The sequence below is a fragment of the Lissotriton vulgaris genome, chromosome 2_1 (assembly GCF_964263255.1).
Source record: "Lissotriton vulgaris chromosome 2_1, aLisVul1.2, whole genome shotgun sequence".
Classification (NCBI taxonomy): domain Eukaryota; kingdom Metazoa; phylum Chordata; class Amphibia; order Caudata; family Salamandridae; genus Lissotriton; species Lissotriton vulgaris.
Genome location: NC_141687.1, coordinates 1,284,612,805 through 1,284,633,420, shown reverse-complemented (window position 1 = coordinate 1,284,633,420; position 20,616 = coordinate 1,284,612,805). Strand labels below are relative to the sequence as shown.

At 45.3% G+C, this 20,616-nt stretch overlaps 1 protein-coding gene across 1 annotated transcript in view; it reads left to right on the top strand.

Moving 5' to 3' along the window:
* The window catches only part of TAGLN (transgelin), a 43,509-nt gene extending 23,177 nt beyond the window's left edge, over window positions 1-20,332 (top strand). Inside the window, exons 2-5 of the mRNA XM_086957043.1 lie at window positions 8,690-8,889; window positions 10,385-10,562; window positions 11,014-11,116; window positions 18,593-20,332. Of these exons, the coding sequence (XP_086813169.1) occupies window positions 8,710-8,889; window positions 10,385-10,562; window positions 11,014-11,116; window positions 18,593-18,737 (606 nt within the window). The 5' untranslated portion in view covers window positions 8,690-8,709 and the 3' untranslated portion in view covers window positions 18,738-20,332. The remainder of the gene's footprint in view (window positions 1-8,689; window positions 8,890-10,384; window positions 10,563-11,013; window positions 11,117-18,592) is intronic.
* Window positions 20,333-20,616: the final 284 nt, after the last annotated feature.

The window sequence follows — 20,616 nt, the reverse complement described above, 5'->3', positions numbered from 1 at the left end:
TGTGAAAGTTTTAGTGATGGGAAAACGACTTTAATAAATGGCCCAAAAATAAGCTATACAAATGACATAATTAGTTGGCCACAAACCAGCAAACCTTCTGAAGTGAGAAACCTCTAAAAAACTGCAAATTGTGTTCTGGCTTAGTTCAACTGCTGAGTGCCATCTAATAGTCTTTATTGATATTTGAGTGCCTTCTCGTTGCCCAGCAGCAGGCAGTCCCAAGGACTGATCCCAGCCTCTGCTCCTGCTGTGTGATGAGCACTGACACGAACTTCAAAGGACCTGGATATGCTTGCAACCATCATTTTCTTTGGTGGTTGCTGAGGTTGTGGCTTTCTGTTTGTTTGATGCTTATGGTCGTATTCAGTCAGTGTATTGGCCAACAACACCGTACTTGTTTCCACTGTTTGTGCATGTCTGTATAGGGAAAGATGCATGTTTAATAGTAACTATGGAAGGTTCACTGCATATCATAATATCCTTGCACATCACGCGCACCTATTAACGCTGTGTCTCATTGTAAGGATCTTCATGCGTTCCTGTTTCCGCGCATCTCTTGCACGTCCTCTGCATAGCCGCATGCGCGAGCATCCCTCACTGGGTATTAGCTGTATGAAATGATTACATCAATTCTTCTCAAGCATCTGAAGGGTTTAATGGAGTCGGTCCCAGCCCACTTTTGCTGGCGCTCAGTTAATTGAGGATTGTCTGTGTCTTGAGAGGAGGAAGCCTCTTCGGTCCCCAGCAGATGCTGACACCTCATTACCTCTCGGAGAAGCCCCGCACAACTTCAAGTAGATTAATACATTTCATAAAAAGGATAATGCTAATGGATAAAGTGGTTTGTATTCTGTCTTGGGTTTTGCTTTAATAAGCTCGGAAGTGAAAGAGTCAAGCAAATGCAGAAAACAGAAAAGAGAGCCACGAGGGGTGACATCCTGGCACATATGATGAAAGAAAACAAAGGGACGAATAAGACCGACAAACTGAAATGAAACAAACGGGTAGGCAAATAATCTGGAGAGAGACACAGTTGACACATAAAGATATAGAGAAAGAGGGAGCTGAGAGAGGAAACAGTACAAGAGAGGGCACGTGATAGCGTGAGAGATAATTAGGGAAACAAGAGCGGCCGGGAAACTGAAAGTACGGCCGGCCAGCCATGAATAACAAGCAAATGCAGAAAACAGAAAAGAGAGCGATGAGGGGTGACAGTCAGGCACATATGATGAAAGAAAACAAAGGGACGAATAAGACAGACAAACTGAAATGAAACAAACGGGTAGGCAAATAATCTGGAGAGAGACACAGTTGACACATAAAGATATAGAGAAAGAGGGAGCTGAGAGAGAAAACAGTACAAGAGAGGGCACGTGATAGCGTGAGAGAGAATTAGGGAAACAAGAGCGGCCGGGAAACTGAAAGTACGGCCGGACAGCCATGAATAATTATGGGAGGAGAAGCCGCAGAGCACACGCTGGGAGAAGCCCTTTGATGTGGTGGCGGCCGTGAAAAAATGCAATTAGGAGGGAGGGAGGGAGGCTGATGCGCGTGCTTGTTTGGTCACGTGATTCACGTGAACTCGAAGAAAACTGCACAGAAAAAAGCCTTAGTTTGACGAGTATTTTGAGCACTAGAATTCTCTCCATTTTCCATTCCTGCGGAATGGAAAAGGCGAGACCTAAAAACAAGAGGTCAGAAGCAACAAAAAAAAAGGGTAAAAGCACGCCAAAGATGCCAGGTCTACATCCCTGTAATAGACAAGCACAAGGTTTGTCTGCCTGCTTAATTCATGGCCCCAAGGTCCGCAATTCAATTAGTAAATTAATTGACTTAGCAGGGATCCATGAGTTGGAAGTCCCCCCACATACAAAACCCTCAGAGACGGAGGTCAGATCTATATATATTCGCTAAGGATGAGATGGCCACTATCAGGCGCCCAAAGTGAGTGCTAGGCACTATGAGTGTGGACTATGTGGTACTAAATTGGGGAATAGCACGGTTCTAGAGATGCTGTTTTTCCTGTGGGGGCATGCCTAGGCAGAATGTGGGTGGAATTCAGGAGATGTACATACACACACCTTCAGAATTTTTAATACTGCAACATCTTAGCACTATGTTGAGCTGTTAAAAGGGCATATTTGCAGAATTTTCAGTGCATTCGGTCTTTGTTTCTCTAGTATTACATTTCTTGTATTACTGCAGAATGATTGTCTTATATACTGTCTGTAACTCCTCAGATGTGCTCCTGGGGCCTAGCACTGACTTGAGGATTCCTGTTGCCATGTATGTGATATTTTGCTAATGTTAGCTTTAGGGGGGCCCTGACAGGAGATGCTTAAGTAGAATGTCTAACATGCCATCTTATGGTTGTGTATGCAGCACAAGCTGCCATCAGTGTGGTTTAGCGGTTATAACTGAGCCTGGGTACCTTCCATCCTTAGGTTGGAGGTATTCATCGCTGAACAGAATGATTTGTTGTGGGGGCTTTAACATCAGTGGTGTGTTTGTAGTTGTGTTACTGGTTCCATCAAGCATATCTTAGTTATTGTGATGCCAATGAGTTATAGTGCTCCATGGGGGCGGCTGGAGGGCTACCGCACAGCACCTGTCGAGGAGACTGTTGTTGAGTCTTCGTACACTTTAATCTTTTAACTTGGATTCGTCCTAGGGCTCAGACACAAAAACCACCACCCAAACAAGCTAGATGCTCACCCCTCATGGTCTTGGTGAAAGCTTAGTTGTGGATGAACGTCTCTCGGTCATTGTGGTACTCGTGGTTCTTCTTGTGAGAACTGAAAACTGTGGTCTGATCTTCCTTAGTGCTGCATGGCTTCTTGATGCTTTTCTTCTGCAACACACCTTGTAGGACACTAGATCCTCTGTACTCCCAATCTACGGGGTTCACATTTATACTCCACCTGTGGGGACTCTTTGGGATCCTGGACCTCATCCCTGTAGAGTGGTGAAGGTCCTTTCTTTTGCAGCAGTGGATATCTTCGGCACATCCCACCTCAACCCCATCATCCCCCCTTCTTCTGAGTAGCATCTTCCTCATGCAAGGACACCTCCAGTGCTCCTACTGAGCTGCTTGCCAGCTCTCTCAAGTTCAAGGTTAATCACGTTTATTTGGACCAAAGATCCTCAAACATTTTCAGCCAGCTCTCTCCTTGGATGCAGAGCCTAGACAGGCTCTTGCGGCTTTCTTAGATAAACTACCCAGATTTCTGGTCCCAAAACTGGCCAGGGGAGTTGATGGTGAATAATCCAGTTCTGAAGATCAGAGTTTCCCTGTTGTCACTGGCGTAGAGACCCCCGGTTCCTGATAGATAAATATTGGAATCGGCTGGCAGTCTCTGCCCCATCATTATACTGAACTGGCTGGCAGGATTTGTGCATTCCAATAGTTCAGTTCTGAGACCAGTTCTAAGCAGTTCTGCTCTTTTGCCTATTCCACTCAGACTGGTTCAGGCAAGGTCGTTGTCAGAAGGTGTGAGTAGGAAGGTGCTGTGGAGCTGGTAGTCTACAGACAGAAGAAACCAGAAACAAAGGCAAGAGTGACTGCCCCACCTACCTATATGTAAACCTATGAGGCGCAGCCTTTCCAGTCCAGAAAAGGACAGGGGGGGGGGGCTCCCTAACTTCAAAGGGGCCTGCTGTCTCCTTTCTAACAGTCATCAGTCCAACCCTCTAAAGGGATGGTTGCTATGTCCCAGGGGAGGCCTGCAACTCAAATTAGCTGTATGGGGTCCCACCCAACTGGAAATCTTAGGTACCACTTGAATGCAGAAAACACAAAATGGATACCAGTGCGGCTATAGCCACCTGTGTCATGCACACATCTTCTACACATGTCAATTGATGCAGGCGTGACATTCATGTTCCACATGGATGGGTGAAGGACCTGGTGGTAGGAGGCTGGAAGACTAATTTAAAACAAGTTAGAAGAGGCCAGTAGAGGACTCCCCCCGCATGGAGAGGGCAGAAGACCTGTTTTACCACTATAAACAATATCAATGCCACTGCTGTCAACTCTTTAAAGCCTGGCAAAGAGAGCAGTAATGCTCGATAAAGAGGGCCAATATGGTGTGCTCTTTGGACCACAGATCCCCACCTTAGGTCTCAATCTGCATCACAAAAGTACTTCCGGCACACATGTATGATCATCATGTGCACTGAGGTGTGGCTCAAACCTCAACAGATTGCTACAGTGAAATCAAGGCAGGGATGCATGACCCCTAAAATCATCGGGGTGACCTTTCTCTGTTCCAATACAGGGTGAGGGATCTTGGTAGGAACATCCAATGGGAGTGATTTGACCAAAGTGGGACCCAGACTGCATAGTGGACGTCCTCATTCCACGCTGCACTTTGCAGGGAGGCGAGAATCACTCTTCTGTCAAAGGGACAAAGCCCCTTTGAAGGCAAGTCATTTCGGGGTTTTATGGTGGATGCATTTGTGGTTAATACAAAGTTTCGGTTAAGGTTGGATGAGTTGCTTCTACTGCAGTTTCTCAGGGAGGGTGAAAGAGAGGCTGCATCAGAGAAAGGGAAGGCAATGGTGAAAGGTGCTGGTCATGGAAATTGTCTTATTGCCGAGTGCAGCTTCTCCCAGGTTTTCCTCATTGTGAAGGGGGGCTGACTCATACAGGCTAAGGGAGGCATTTGGTGTGTTTTGTGCTGAGGAAGAGTAATTTAGTGGTGCTTTCGACAAGTTTAAGGAGATTCCCTTCCACCTTTCAGTGTTTACTCAATTGCATAAAGTTGGTCTCCAGGCTAACTGGAAAGGAATTTAATGATTATGAAGCATAGGTATGAGCAATGTAACCTGAGGGCAGGAGTGGTATAAATAGTTATTAGTGCTTAATTTGAGCCGCTGGTTTCCGGTGCTCGGCACCAGCACTTAACTGTCAACACCGGGGCTTGTAACAGTCTGCCACATAGTGGCACTGTTCAGTCTACTTTAAAGATGAGGACAACAGTTGTTTTTTAATTCAATATACATTAAAAATGACTACTAACTGCCCACTGAAGACAGTCTTGTAACTCTGGGGGGCTGGAACAGGTTGAATTGTCACACTTGTAGGAGTGTGATGATTAGTAATTAAGCACTGATGGTCCTGCCGGTGGCGGGGGCAATGGGTGGTGCAAGCTGCAGTGGCCTCCTGACGAGGGCCCAGCACTGTTCTTCTCTCGAATTAATCACTGTGTTTGGTCACCCCTAATCATAACAAGGTGGTGGAGTATGGGCACCGAGGGATCCTCGGGGAACTCCGTACCAGACTTCTCCCAACTTAAAGAGGGGAGACATCGAGACTGGCTGAAGAGTGTGGAAGGGAGTGTCAAGAGACTCCTGCTGCATGTGAGGGGTGGTGGAGCAGATGGCCTGGTTTACACTGTCAAAGACCACAAAGCATGGGGAGACCTTTCATCTGTTGGCTCTTTAGTCCCAGTTTCTAGAGAGGCAGTCTCTTGTGATGTACCCTGGACACAAACCGAAGAGGCAATCCCAAACGTAGCTGCCTGGAGAAGGACGACAACTGAATTATCCAGGATCGTTGATGCCTTCAGGGAGGCTGCAATGGGCTATAGTTATTGGTGAAGGTTGATAGAGGGATCCTTTGTAGAGCAGGAACATGGTGATGATACACTTTTTTCACTTTGCTGGACCGGTTTCTTCTTTAAGGCACTAGACTATCCGATTGTTGAAGGGTGTGCTCCAAGTTCTCAGTCTTATCTTTGAATATTTTTTGGGCTTGGATGTCACTGGGTGAAACATTGTGATCTTTACTTCGAACAATGTCAAGAGGTGGTTATAGGAGTGGGAGGGAGACAGAAAGAGTGAATTGGGGAACAGTTCGTTTTCTTGGAATTTACTTGGTGCTTGTTTGGCATCAGCTTTGCCGCTTTTATGAACACTAACACATTTGTCGGATTTCTTTCAATGAATAGGTTGACAATTCATCACAGAATCACTGGGAATCATTTTATGCTCAGGCTGAACATGTGGGTTCCATGAACTGCTGGATGGTTTTGAACAGATGTGGGTATGATCTATGGCTGTAGGCAGCTTTCTGATATTCTTGTAATGTGTCCATTAAGATGAAGTAAGAATTATATAAAGCTGCTTTGCCATTCCTGCTTAATACTCACTAAAGTAGCTGTCATGTTTCCTACGGAGAGCTTTGAATGCTATGTTGAGGATTTAGTTCTTTGGAGAGCATAGATTGCTCTATGAGGAGGAGTAAAATTTAGTTTGGAATACTTTAGGTAGCTGGCCAAGCATGTGGCCGCTCTGGGAGTTGCTTGTTGAGGTTTGGCAGTATGATGGCTGTTGAGATCCCACACTTGCTATACCATGGAAGGGCTCTGCAGACCCAAGTCTTCTGAAGGGACCAAAGCTTGGGTGCCTCCATAGGTGTGAGCAGCTCCTCGTGCCTCAGGGTGCTTTGACGCAATATGAATCAGTGCTGACTGGCTTGGGGTTTTGATCATCAGTTGCAGCCTCCGAACTGCAGAATGTTTGCTTTCATTGAGTCCCTCCTGATTAAATTGGCAAATGCTTTTCAAATTGGGTTTAGTTCCTGTTGAGGTAGGTACCAGATGAACTTTTGTATGCTCCTACTACAAGGCAGGTAAGTACCACGCAGCCTATACTCAGCAGGTAAGCATCACAAGGATGGGTTTTTGGTACCTCAGAACATGCTAGTGTACTTCACAGATATGTAATTATTTGTAAGGATTTCAAGTCACTATATATATATATATATCATTTTAAAACTGATTAGAAATATTTGTGTTGTTTTATTTGAAGGTTATGCCCCTTAAAATGGCTAATAAGGCTTTTTAGACTCCATGGATAGGTAGCGTGAGGGGCAGTAAGGGTCTATTTTAAGGGTTAAGGGATCGGTAGTAAGGGGCTTTCAGAGTTCAGGGATGGGTAGCCTTAAGGGGTAGTAGGGTTTTTTAGGGATCATGGATGGATAGTATTAGTGGTAGAAGGGGATTTCAGGGATGGGTAGCTTTAAGGGGTAGTAGAGGTTTCTTATGGGATCAGGGATGGGTAGTGTATAAGGTTTGTAAGTTTTTTTAAAGGTTTAGGATTAGAGATAGTGAAAGGGCTTTTAGTATTTTGGGATTGGTAGGTTAAAACAGTGTTAAGTTTTTTTTCTATAGTTATAGGTAGTGATAGGGGTGTGTTTATTTTTGGTAAGGGATTTTTAGCTTTAAGCAATGGGTATCAGGAAATATAAAATTAACACAAAAAAAACCCTAGTAATTTATTAAAAGGGCTTTAGGGGGCTTACTGCCTCTGTTAAAAAAAGATAACAAGCATTGTCAAAGCCAATCAGCCTCGCCTTTGAGACCTATTGACTTTGCCAAAGGTTTTTGGTCAAGCTATAAAAAAACATCCCATATACTCTGCAGCATGACTAAATCAGAAAAAAAGTGTATCCCTCGGGCGGCTGCATCGTTTTACAGGCACATGCACCACGAACTATGAACGCATGAGTCTACAAAATGAAAGGGCTGTTTCCTTTTTCGGTTTTTTGTTAGCTGATCCAAGAGGGATCAGCAAATAAAAAGAAAACATGTGTGGAAGCATGTTTTTTGAAGTGCGAGTGGATGGGAGCAGTAGAGATGGTGCGAGTGAGGGGAGGAACCAGGGGATGGGGAGGAGAAGTAATGGGTGACAGAGAAGGAGAGCGAGGTGGGTCAAGCATCATGGAAGGTAGGGTGGGAAGGAGAAGCAACAGGCGACAGAGTAACATGGAGCTAGCATGGGCAGAAGCACAGGGGCAAGAAAAGAACACGGGAGGACGCATAACCAGGCATGTGCAACATGGTGGAGATGGGGAGAAGCACACTGTTTAGAGAGCAACACAGAGTGCAGAGGAAGAGAATTATACAAGGGAGACAGCAGGAAAACGCATGCACTCCAATGGAGTGCTTAACCCAAAAGAACAAAGTAGTGCTTGAAAAGCAAGCAGTGGAAGCACAGAAGGCAGGCAATCAAAAGAGATGGCAAAGAGGCTATGCTCCAAGGGAGGGACAAACATGTGATTGACAAGCATAGACACAAATAAGAAGCAGGCAAATGAGAGTGACAGAAAAGCCAATCAATGGTAAGCAATGGGTGGACTCCAAGCCCCTGTATATTCTTGATAATTTCACATTAGATCTTGCAACAGACCGAGAATACACGACCTAAAAAGGGTGGGTGGTATAATTTACCACTTGAGCTACAATATAAACATTCCACAAAGTAATACCACATGTTGGAGTTGTAAAGTACCAGATTGCAACGCATTGCATTGTAAAGACTGACATTCGAATATGTGGATGCTTCTGGACATATTGGGTTAAAGATGCAGGTGAAGAGTTTCCAGTAAGTGGAGCATTGACTTTTCAAGTACATTTACTGAGACTTGAAAAGAACTGCCGAGATACTGCAGCCCCCAATCAGAATCTGAGGTATGTCATCATGGACCAATGTCCTGGGGTTGGATCAACTCATGGGGTGTTCAGAGGAGCCATGATTCTGTGTCAACAAGATAGGTGAAAAAGTTACACAGTTTTGTACGCTTGTGATTTTCGGTCACTGTTAAGATAGAAGTATGACACCTTTTTGTGCAGTTTCAGGAGCCTTTATCTACGACTTTCCCTCAATTGAACTTTGCTTTCTCCAGGTCTCCTCTCAGAGTCAATCATGGCCAACGTTGGTCCTGCTTACGGTATGAGCCGGGATGTGCTAGCCAAGATCGACAAGAAGTATGACAGCGAGCTGGAGGGACGCTTGGTGGAATGGATTGTCGCTCAGGTGGGGGCCAAAGCCGGCAGGCCCGAGGAGGGCAAGCCTGGCTTCCAGGCCTGGCTGAAGAATGGCATAGTAAGTACACCTTATCACCCTGCAACCCACCTGCACTCATTTAGGCATTCCCTGATCATGCCTTACACTTAGTGTGATGACCTGGTCTACCTAGACTCCAAGGGTAATTTAGAAAAAGACTGAAAAGTAGGTCAGGTAGCCAGGTTAAAGCACAAGCTGCAGATATTGCCACATATCTGCAAGACTGTAACACAATGTAAAGGGCTTCGAGAAAATATTTTAATACGATACTTTTGCCCACCAGGTTCAGCTGAAGTGACTCAAGACTACAATTCTTACAATGCCTGAAGTTGTAAAATGAACGTCCATCACAAGCATACATTGCCCCCACTGCCATACAGTGGGCTTATATTGTATCCCTTTTGGAATGGGGAGTGGGACTGTGGCCTGAGAACAGGTCAGAGTTTCCAAAATCGAAATTCTTTCAAAATACCCCATGAAAGAGAGTGGCACAGTTTTAAAGAGGTGCTTCCACCACTGGCTCACAACATATTTGTTGAGAGGTTCCCACCTCTCGGTCGTTTCACACATACCCACTCCGACCCTTCATCATAATCAGGAACTTACACACTTCCCAATAGGCAGCCATCGTTCCACCAATGAGCAATTATCTCAACTATAAGAAGCTAGAATGTTCACAATACTTAAGAATTGAGAAATTGAAAGCCTCAGGGACCTTGTATGACTTAATGTCTAAGGAAAGTGACAAATACCAGAGATGTACCACAGATGTAAACCAGTCATTAAGCAGACCTGTTGTCAGCAGCCTGATCAAAGGTTTAAAAAGGTGATAACCGTGATTTAGACGGATTCTACGTGCCTCATTTTCCAGTCCTAATGGCACAAATCAGCCTTTACTCCCTACAATCAATAAAATTAAATGAGCTTCCATTACTCCTGCCGACTACAACATTTGAACATTATTGGGGTGGGGGGAATTTGACCTAGAACATTTAAACATTCGTCTCACAATTTTCTTCTGCCGTGGTTATCGGGATTAGATTCTTAAAGGGGCGGCTCCTCCATGCGGGCGGAGGTGCGTTGCCCCACTTCTTTCTCGCAGTATGAGAAGCAGAAACATAAAATAGTATTTTAAATACCATTTTATGTTTCTACTTCTCGCACTGCGAGAAAGCTGAAGCAGGGTTTGGTTGGGCGTGTCTGCTGGAGGGCAGGGGAGTAGCGGATTGTCCACAGTTGCGGGCGCTGACTGTTTGGTCAGACCCAGGGCTGACCAAACCAGTTATATGCACTCTGCATTTTCTCTATGTAGGCTGATTGTCCCCATAATATCATATTTCCTGGCACAGAACAAATGTTGAACGATAAAGTGCATTGATTGGGCAACACCATGTATGGCATTTGATGAGGGTCTCAACAAAATGGCACAATTGTCAATGTTTTCTTTTCTTTACACTTTACTAATGTTGTTGTTGATGCGTTCTAGTTTTGGGATATGAACTGGCTCTTGACTTTACAATTTACTCACCCACAGGTGCTGGGAAAGCTCATAAACAGCTTGTACCCCGAGGACACCAACCCAGTGAAAATCACAGAGCCGCCTCCCACTACGGTCTTTAAACAGATGGAGCAGGTCGCTCAGTTTCTGAAGGCAGCTGAGGGCTATGGTGTGGTCAAGACTGACATCTTCCAAACCGTAGACCTTTTTGAAGGTAATGAGGGTGTGGTGTTGGCAGAGTGAGGGAAATAGTGAAATGAGAGGAAGACTAGGCCTAGTCAGTACATAGAACACCATTGACTTGTTAAAATATAGTCATATTTAAGACAGACGGGGGGGGACTTGACAGATGGTAGGGTAAATTGGGGAAATCAACTGCTTCAAAACGGTTGACCTGCTTGAAAGTATTACACACCTAAACAGACAGGGGAGGGCCATAACATGGCCAAAGTCTTCAGATCACTGTGTTCCAAACCATGTACTTGTTCTACAGTGAAACGCTGAGATGGGGGTGAGTGAGATTTGAGACGGACAGGTGGGAGATGGGAAAGTATTAAGCAGTCTAAAAGAGAAAGCTGTTGGAGTGAGGCGAGGAGGGTTTAGAGAGGCTTAGGGCAGCGACGCTTCCTTCAGCACTGTAGAGCTAACCATCCCTTATCATTCAGGAAAAGACATGGCTGCTGTGCAGAGGACCCTGATGGCACTTGGCGGCATTGCAGTTACAAAGCAAGATGGCTGTTTCCATGGGGATCCCTCCTGGTTTACAAAGTGAGTAATGATGAATCTTTACTTAATTGATTCTCACCTCATACTATGCCACAGCACCACTATCCTATTCCGCAAAGGCATCCTTCTTCAGATAGCATATACAACCCGAGGCCCAAACAACGATACAACATAAATGCTTGCAGCATTCCAGGTCAGAAATTTGATGATAATGTGCAAGTGTTCAAAGGTGTTCAAGCTCATAATTGTGAGAGTTAACATGTTTTCACGTATACAAGCCCAGCCGCTTGACAAATTGAGAACTCATAAGTGTTCAATACCAGAAGCGTGATGCAACAAGTCAAACGCTATTTTCACAGGGCAGATAGGGACTACTAGGCCCCAACTACTAGTGCCATGTGATCAGTCCTACAATTGCTCTAAAACTGGGACACGTACATCTATTTCAGCACTTCACTCACATGGTGGCAAGGGCAAGCAGTCAAAGGCTTCTCATGGAGGTAGTCTGGGGTGGGTAAGCTCAAAACTAACCAGTGAACCCAGAGATACAATAATGTAATGCCCAGCCCAATGCTTATTGTTTATGGTAAAAGGAAGCACTTAACTCTCACAGCAGAAAAAAATACTACAAAATCCAATAAATACTTCATAAGCGTTGTTGCAAGCTGCACTTAACAGTGAGGCACAGCACACCTTTTCCTTCCCTTCCAGATAACCGTACTTGCTGCCGCTATTCTCAAGATCTAGCTGTTACCATCCCCAATGTGCAATAGGCATAGGCAACAGTAAGGCTCAGGTGCATATAACTCAAAAGGTTCTCAGGAGTTAAATGAGCAATTCAGTTCAATGTCTTTTGCAGTTCTTTTACAAAAAGTCTTAAGAGGGCACAATAGATATGCCTCCAGGGGTCACTCTCTCGTGACTAGGAGGTGCAGGCTAAGCCCCATGGTTTAGATGCTGGTAGTATGTGGAAATAATTTCTGTGCACTCAGTGCAGACTGTTTTACAGGGTACCACAGCATCTGCCTCACTCCGAATGGTCTTTGAGGGACAGACTCTGGGAGATGGGTCTGCGCAGAAGCACCAGTTTTCAGCAGCGATAGCCCTCTGGGGTAGGCTGTAGTTTGACACTCAACTTGTGGCAGTTGTGGTATCCACACCCACTTGTTACAGGGTGCTGTTTTTGAATTAGTTGCTTCCTCCAGACCAATCAGGACTTTCTACTTCGGGAGTGACTATCTTCTTGTCCTCGTCGGAAGCAGCCGCACCAGTCTCTCAAACCCTTGTTACGGCTCACTCAGGGACTGTGTGGAGAGACCCAGGTGACACCTTCTTAAGAGGAGGAGTCACCCCAGGATTGCACTTTTGTGGTCATTCGAGTACTCTGGGTGCTCTTCACACCAACACCATATTGGACCTCTGCTCCTACATGACCAGACACCTAATCCCTCTCTTAGCAGGCAGACTTCTAAGCTGTTATGCTATTTAGATAGATCCTAATCTCTTCCGGCAGTGTTAACTTTAGGGAATATCCTCTCTACTCTGAGATACAATACGTCAAGCAGACAGCAGCCTTGGTTGCACAACAGTCCTAAAATTACTCTGTGGAGCACTCCCTTCCGTGGTCAACAAAGTAGGGTCGTTTGAGCCCACTTTTATATCCATTCCCCAGACAGAGAATGTGGACCTACTATCTACAGTTTCAGAACTGGTTTGGGTTGGATTCTTTCAAACGTAATTTCCAGGCTACACTCCAAACACAGCTGTTGTGCAAAGTGATGTCTCTTAAAGCAGGTCGAATGGGACAGCTCCAAGCTGGAGTACCCAAAACACAGGCACAAGGAAGTGGGAGTGTTCTCCACCTCGCTGACAGCCTCACTAAAGCAGTAATCATTGATATACATAAAGGCATGCCCTGCCCAGTAACTTCTACATCTCAAACAGAATCTGCAGTCGCACCCCCAAGCATACACAAAACGGCACTGCTCAGGAAGAATTAATTAAAAAGAACAACTGATGGACAGAAAGCAGAACAAAGTCATACATTCATCCCAGGACAGAGATCTGGGCCTAAATCCATCGTTTTTTTGCTCCACCTGCAATTCCAGTTTTGACCCTGCGCCCAATGGGAACAGTCCAGCCCGAACTGCCAGGCCAGGTCCTCCCTGGACCGGAAACAAGCATCCTAGGGCCGGTTTCAGGGTTTCACCTCTCATCAACCAGGATAACTTGACTCCAGTGGCATGGAGAGCACGGGACACACATTTGGGCATACCCGTCCCACTCGGAGTGACAAATGCAAAAAGAACAATTGATGGACAGAATGCAGAACAATGTCATGCATTCACCCCAGTATAGAGATCTGGGCCTAAATCCATCGTTTTTTTGCTCCCCATGCCATTCCAGTTTGAACCCAGTCATATGCAAATAAGTTTTGACCCTGCGCCCAATGGGAATAGTCCAGCCTGAACTGCCAGGTCAGGTCCTCCCTGGACTGGAAACAAGCATCCTAGGACCGGTTTCAGGGCTTAACCCCTCATCATTCATCAGGATAGCTTGACTCCAGTGGCATGGAGAGCACAGGACCCACATCTGGGCATACCCGTCCCACTTAGGGTGACAAATGCAAAAAGAACAATTGATGGACAGAGTGCAGAACAATGTCATACATGAGGCACAGGGTCAAGACTGATTTGCATATGGCCAGGTCTAAACTGGGGTGGCATGGTGAGCAAAAGAATGATGGATTTAACCCAGATCTCTTGACTGGGCGTTAATGTTTTGATTTGTTCTGCATTCCGTCCATCAATTGTGTGCCTCTTGCAGGAAGAACTAATCAGGAGCTCTTTGCTCACAAGACCGTCAAGGAATTTCTAAAGGCAGCCCTGTCTTCGTCCTTCTCACTTCAGTTTCTAGGGCTCCAGCCACAGGAATGCAGGTAATGCACCTCCACTATCTGAGGAAGCTATCCTCGTCCTTCTTCTTGTACTATACTAAACCAATAGCATAAAGAATAGACCCCAATGGTACTAATGCTCAGACTTGTAAAACACAGTGCTACTACCTTATATGTGCTGCACACACGGTATAAATACACACTGAATCGACATACACGAAGAATGCTAGCACAAGGTTCTTGGTTTCACATAAAAGTGGAACTATACAACAGAGTGATCAGTAAATTGCATTCTCATTAACTCAGAGAAAAAGGCCTGGTCACGCTATAACATCACAAAACTCGGTATGCTGACATCACCACCTTAAGTGATGTTCCAAGGGCAAGGACAGTAGTCCATTGCCTACCATGATGGGACTCTAGGTGGATCGCTTCAGACCAATAGACAGGTCGTAGGTCTCAAATTGTTTGGGACAGGCACAGGCCTCCGTGACACCAGGATACCAATTTCGCATGCAGCTGAGCTCTCCGGGCAGAGGAACAAGCCAGTTTACCAGGCAGATGTACAATTAAAAAAGGGTGTCACAACATGATTGGTCTCAAGTGCTCGAACTCAGCATTGTGCCCAGTTCAATATCTCCTGGAATTATACAGAATAAGAGGGCGGACCACTTGTACGTGTTTTGTATGTTAGGGATAAGCACAGGTGGATGAGTCAAACATTTGTGATCAAGGTAGCGACAATGAGCTGGATAAATCAGGATGTGAAAGTAGGCATCCTTCAGGTCAAGTGTGGCCATGAAGTTGTCTTACTGAAGCAGAAGGATTACATCCTGTACGGTGACCATTTGGAGATGTTTTGACAGGATGTATCTGTTGAGAGGACAGAGATTGAGGAATGGTCTGAGGGAGCCGTCCTTTTTTGGGGATGAGGGAGTATAGGGAATACAAGTCTTTCCCCTGGTGTTGCGAGGGAACCAGCATTATGGCTCCTTTTGAAAGTAGAGCTATAACCTCCTCTTGGGGCTGAGGGTGTGGGTGTGACGGGGAATGTTTGGCGAGGTGGCTACGAATTCTAGGCAGCACACATGCTCTATGATATATAGGATCCATTTGTCCGTAGTGATCTCTTCCCAGAGAGAAAAAAAACTCAAAAGTTTAACCCCAACAGATGTTGTGTGATGGAAGGGGGATGCTGGGTAAGTCAGTTTTGGGAGTGGAGTTTTCCTTGCATGGGGTGTTTCTGCCTCTACCCTTTGAGTTGCCTGTAAAGGAGCTCCGAAAAGCCTCTACTTACTGTGCTGTTCATAGACCCGCTGCCTCCCTTGGTAGGAGTGGGTGGGTTCTGGGGAAGTGGTCTTTGAGATTCCTCTGAAGTGTTGCAGGTGAAAGGAGCCCAGTTCTGAGGAGGTCTGCACAGCGCCCATCGCCTTTGTGTCCTTTTTAATCTCTTCAAGGATTGTGTCCACCTGAAGTCTTAAAAAGTGATCCTTATTGAACAGCAGGTTGGCGAGGTGCTGTTGCTCCTTAGGCTTGAAACCGCTCATTCAGTGCCAAGAATGGCGCCGCAAGATGATTGAGGCGCTATCCATGCCTATCCAGGGCATACCAGATGTTGGCATTTGAGATGGCCTTCCTGTTCTATACTAGATGTCACCCCCCTTACTGGTTGAGGAGGTGCTGCAGGAGCCCCTCTATTTCCACCCAAAGGGCCCTGTCGTACCTAGACAGTAGGCCTACCGAGTTGGCAGTGTGCGAATGAGTAGCCACACCAACTGCAACTCTTGTCCCTGCAGCACTGTTTCACTTACCCTCCTTATTAGTCCCAAGTAATTTTTGTTGTTGCCCTTTTCCTAGCAGTGGTCACCACTACTGAATCAGGACAGACATGGCCTCTGATATAGAGAGGGCCTGAGGAAGCTACTCTACTTTATCTCAATGCGTTGCATAACCACACATGATTTCACATGTTCCTTAAATAGGTTGGGAGCAGATTTGACCATCCCCTTGAGTATAGGGAGGTACTGCATAGAGAGCTGTTTTTGAAAGAGACTAGCAGGAAATCTTCTTCATCCTAGGTAGTGTATAGGTGGTGTATGTACCTAATTTCTTCTTCATCCTAGGTAGTGTATAGGCGGTGGTGTATGTACCTCATTGTAGGCAGCCAAATGCTGGATAACACTATAGAACAATGAAATGCCCACAGCGGGTGAAGCCCTGGCCGGGATATGCTCCAAGTCTTGGTCTGGGGGGTGAGGTGTGCAGTCTTCAACATAATCCTCCCAGGGATCACCCGAGGCACTTGGGTATCCAGGTGCTAAATATTCGGCTATTTTCTCAGTTCGTAGATGGATAACATTTTCCGTTGTCTCACATCCAAAACCTCTCGAAAATGGGACATTCTTCAATGTCAAGGGCAATAGGCTTGGATGCCGAAGATGGCTTTGGAAGCACCTGGTGCTGGTACCCGGGAGTCAGTTTCGTGATGAGTTTTGGGGGTCAAGACCACTCAAGGATCTAGAGTTCTGACGGAGTCCAATTTCGGATCCGAGGCCTTACTTTTTTGTTGACCAGTGCTGAACAGCCGTGGTACCTGAAGGTAGCAGCAATTTCGACAAAGACCTCGACGCCCGTTCCCCAGAAGGGCAGTGATTGACTCAACCTGCCACCGCTTGTGATGGGTGAGTGAGATGGGAACATCAACAATACTGAGAGCACGGTGTGGTCTTGATATGTGGGCTGGAGCCAACCAAGGTCTATGGGGCATCTTCTTCCTCCTGGTAGAGTTCTCCACCAGAATCCGAGGCGAAGGAGTCGATGTATTCAGGGCTGGGCTAGTGGCCCACTTGCTCGGGTAACTCACCCAATGACTTTTCCTGTTCATCGGCACCCAGGGATCAGCTTCTCTGAAGAGGTTGGGCAACTCCGGAGTGGAATGGACCATTCTGCTGTGAGCCCATCATCGATCTTGACGTCCGCATAGGGTATTTTGATGCGGAATGCCGAGCAGCAGCCACAGTGGATCTTGTTGTGGTCCAGTGAGAGACAAAAATTGCAGACGGTGTGGAGGTCAGCTCAGGTATACTTGGTGACACTTGGGGCATCTCTTGAAGGGTGTTCATTCCTTTACCTCAAGAGCATCTTCATTCTCTAAAGGGGGAACAGCGTGTGTGGTGGCCCAAAAGGCCCCAAGGAGCGAGAGCCCTGGACACTTGTCAATGGAACTGATAGATGGAACCAGAACCAAAGTTGAAAACTGCACACTGAATATTGTTCTCATGATGAGGGGGAAGCCAGCGGAATCGCAGCCTTGACGGGAACTGATGGACTCACCGAGCCTGGGAGTACACTGGATCACGTTCAAACACGATGCTGGAGAAAAACAATTTAACAAGGGAGTCTGTGACCATCTCCACCTACATTCAAAGGTGGAGTCACTGACACCTTGTGATTTGAAAAATTCCTTCAAAGGAAAACAACTTCCAATGTCCAAGCCAAACACTTGATGGAGAGCATGCACAGCATGTGTATCCACAGTCACACACACATGCTACAACCAACAGGTTCTGGTTCCCGGTCCAACAGAAGGTGAGATCAATGTATTTTGTGAGCTAGAGTCTCTTTACATACTATTCATCTTCACAGTATCAAGTTTAAATCCTGGGTCTTCATTGGAGAACGCCTAACAACACTGATTATGATAACTATTCAGCAACAATTCTCTTGACCTCATAGTTAACAAACCCTTGCATGTCTTGCTGGACATGGTCTCTTATTTTCACTAAAGTAATAGGAGATAGAGGTATAGACTGTGGCAAGAGGGAAGTACTTTTTTGTTTTTGTTTGCTGAGACAATAATATCAACTGAAGCTTCTCTATGTTTGCCTTCTTAGGGGGACTTTAAGAGAAGTGTGAAGGTGGAATTCAAAATGAGAGGTGTTGTTAAAAAAGGGAATGAAGGTATAATTTGCTAAGGATAAAGTGAGAAAAAGTCCTCAGGACCCTGAAGAAAGCTTGCTTTATCACAATCTTGCGTTGTCCCTTCCTTAGAGGTACATTGGATGCAGGAAATAAGAATCTGGTACAGGCAATGTAGGAAAGGCGAGGTCCCACAGGGCCAGGGGCTCTGAAAGATGTCCAATTTTGGGACTAGAGGGATAGTATTCCTCTGGGAGCTGAAGCACACATCGACTATCTTTTTCACTTTGGATGGAGGTTGTGAAATAGTAGATGGTCTTCGGCCTAGCCATGCATGCATTAAGCAACCCGTTTTGCTACTCTGTGCCTGTATTGTTAGAGCAATGCCTCAACCCCTCATTGTTTTGCTTCAGGGTTTGCAGCCAATTCCATGGTGCAGAAGCTGAAATGATGCACATTCTCAGTAAAAGACTTTATTCTGGGAATTACCCTTTTTAAAACATAGACAAATTACAGTAAAGGACAGTTATACAAGCATATATTCTCAGGAATACACACAAAGGTCTACAAATAAGACATTTTGCAAACCTCAATCCAGTTCTGAACTAAAAGAATTATCCAAATTTAGGGTATTATGCGCTAAACAATTTCTCATAATTCAAATAACTCAAATGTACACTCTTGTTATCCTTTTCCTACTCTAGGAAAGCCCAAGAGCACAAGCGTGACTTCAGTGACCAACAGCTGAAAGACGGCAAGAATGTGATTGGGCTACAGATGGGCTCCAACAGGGGGGCCTCTCAAGCTGGCATGACAGGCTATGGGCGACCAAGGCAGATCATCAGCTAGATAGCCACAGTTCATCGACTGCTGCACCGCCTCCAGAACCAGAATGTGTCCTTCCACCCCTAACACAGCTTCGCGTAAAGAAACCAGAGTGTCCAGCAGAAATGGCAAGAGCTACACCAGATCGATGGCCATGGACTTTAAGAGCAGCGCCTCGTTCAATTAACTATTTGAGACATCATAATATTTTTGTAGGAGGGGGCTCCGGTGTTTTCAATGGTAGTTTAAGTCTAAGAAATCTGGAGAGAAAAAATTGAAGTTCAACCACATTGTGTAGGAAATCATACAACAAATGAGTGTACTTGCAAGTACACAAATAATTTGGACCGTTCCCCCAGACACCGCACATTCAACACCGCCCTACTTTATGCAATGTGCATTTGGATTTTCTAGCTAGAACTTCCCACAAATCCCCACCACCCAAGGTATACAAATCCGGCATTATAGTGAAAGATCACATGGCAACCCCAAAACTACTCACAATATTTTGGGCAATATCATCTTTATGAATACCCAAATACCACAAGAGGTTGATTGATGGGGTCTAGCCCAAATGTTTTTTTGCCAGGAAATTGTGTGACTAACAGCTAGCCACATGCCAGAACTTCAATGTGAACCAGGGGCCCTCATTGTGGGTTGATGTGACTTGGTGCTTTGGTCAGACTATCAAACATTTCTAACCTCAGTCCAATGTTGTAGTGTTCCTAAAGGCTTTCACAATACATGCAGTTAAGCTGAGCAAGACAAGCTGTGCTTTTGGTTCTCTAGCCCTCGTACAGTGTTGTTTCAGTAAGCGAAAACAATCCCCACAATTTCTCTGTTTTTCTTTTATTATCTTGGTGTTGAGACCAAGGACCGAACTGAAAAAGATACGACACCAGTTGAAAAGGGTGCATTAGCAGCCGGGCATAGCTCCAAGCCAAGGCACAGTGTTGGGGGAAGCTTGCAACTGAAGCTGCAGCTGTGCATGCTCTACCTCACCTGTGGTAGTTTCCAGTTCAGGCCAAGTTGTTGGTTTAGGAGTGACTAACAATAAGCCTTTGTTGCTAAGCGAACGTTTAAAAAAAAAAAAAAAAGCTGTCGGCAATCATGAACCTTTTTTAAAGGGGTGGCTAATCACATGATTTAACACCAAAACTAAATCTAACGAAGTACCGGCCAGACAGTAACAAAGGGTCTGTTTCTCAACGAGAGATAAATGGCCTGAGCTGATCAAGCAATTAATCTGTTCTAATCCGAGCAGTAAAAGGGAACATGTCAAATGTAACTCTCCAACCCAAATCACGTGTCCAGAGGCCACAGAGCTGTGCCACTCAAGCTCCTTTAACCAGGGTTAGATCATGGGACCTTTTGCAATTATACGTGTACTCTCTTGCCCCACCCACCTGTGCCCAAAACAATACATTTCCCTGCTCGGCCTGTCCCACTACTGCATGAACACAGTTTAGTCCCAGCATTCCTGGAACACAATGAAGCGGTCTCTCGGAGCCCCATGTAATCCCAGATTGCACAAATTTGTGTCAGAACTCCTGACAATTACATCTAAAATAATTAACATTTTGTACTTGATGTCCAAATAAAGAAAGAATTAATGATTCCATCTGGGTTTTGTCTGTTTTTGCTTCTCTAAGCATTTTCTTTCAGGAAAAATCATGTACTCCATTCTACCTTGATTAAAATATTTTTTATTTAATTTGTGTCATGTCAAGTCCAGACATCAATAAGTGGCTGTGAATCATGCATCAAGTGGACTCAAGCTAAGGACAAGTTCCCTCATGCTCTTATTGTCCTTAATTGACACAACTGAGGATAACTTCTGATTCATATTTATTAACTTTTTCTCTAATTTCAACACATGAGTTGACCTCTCTATCTACCATGC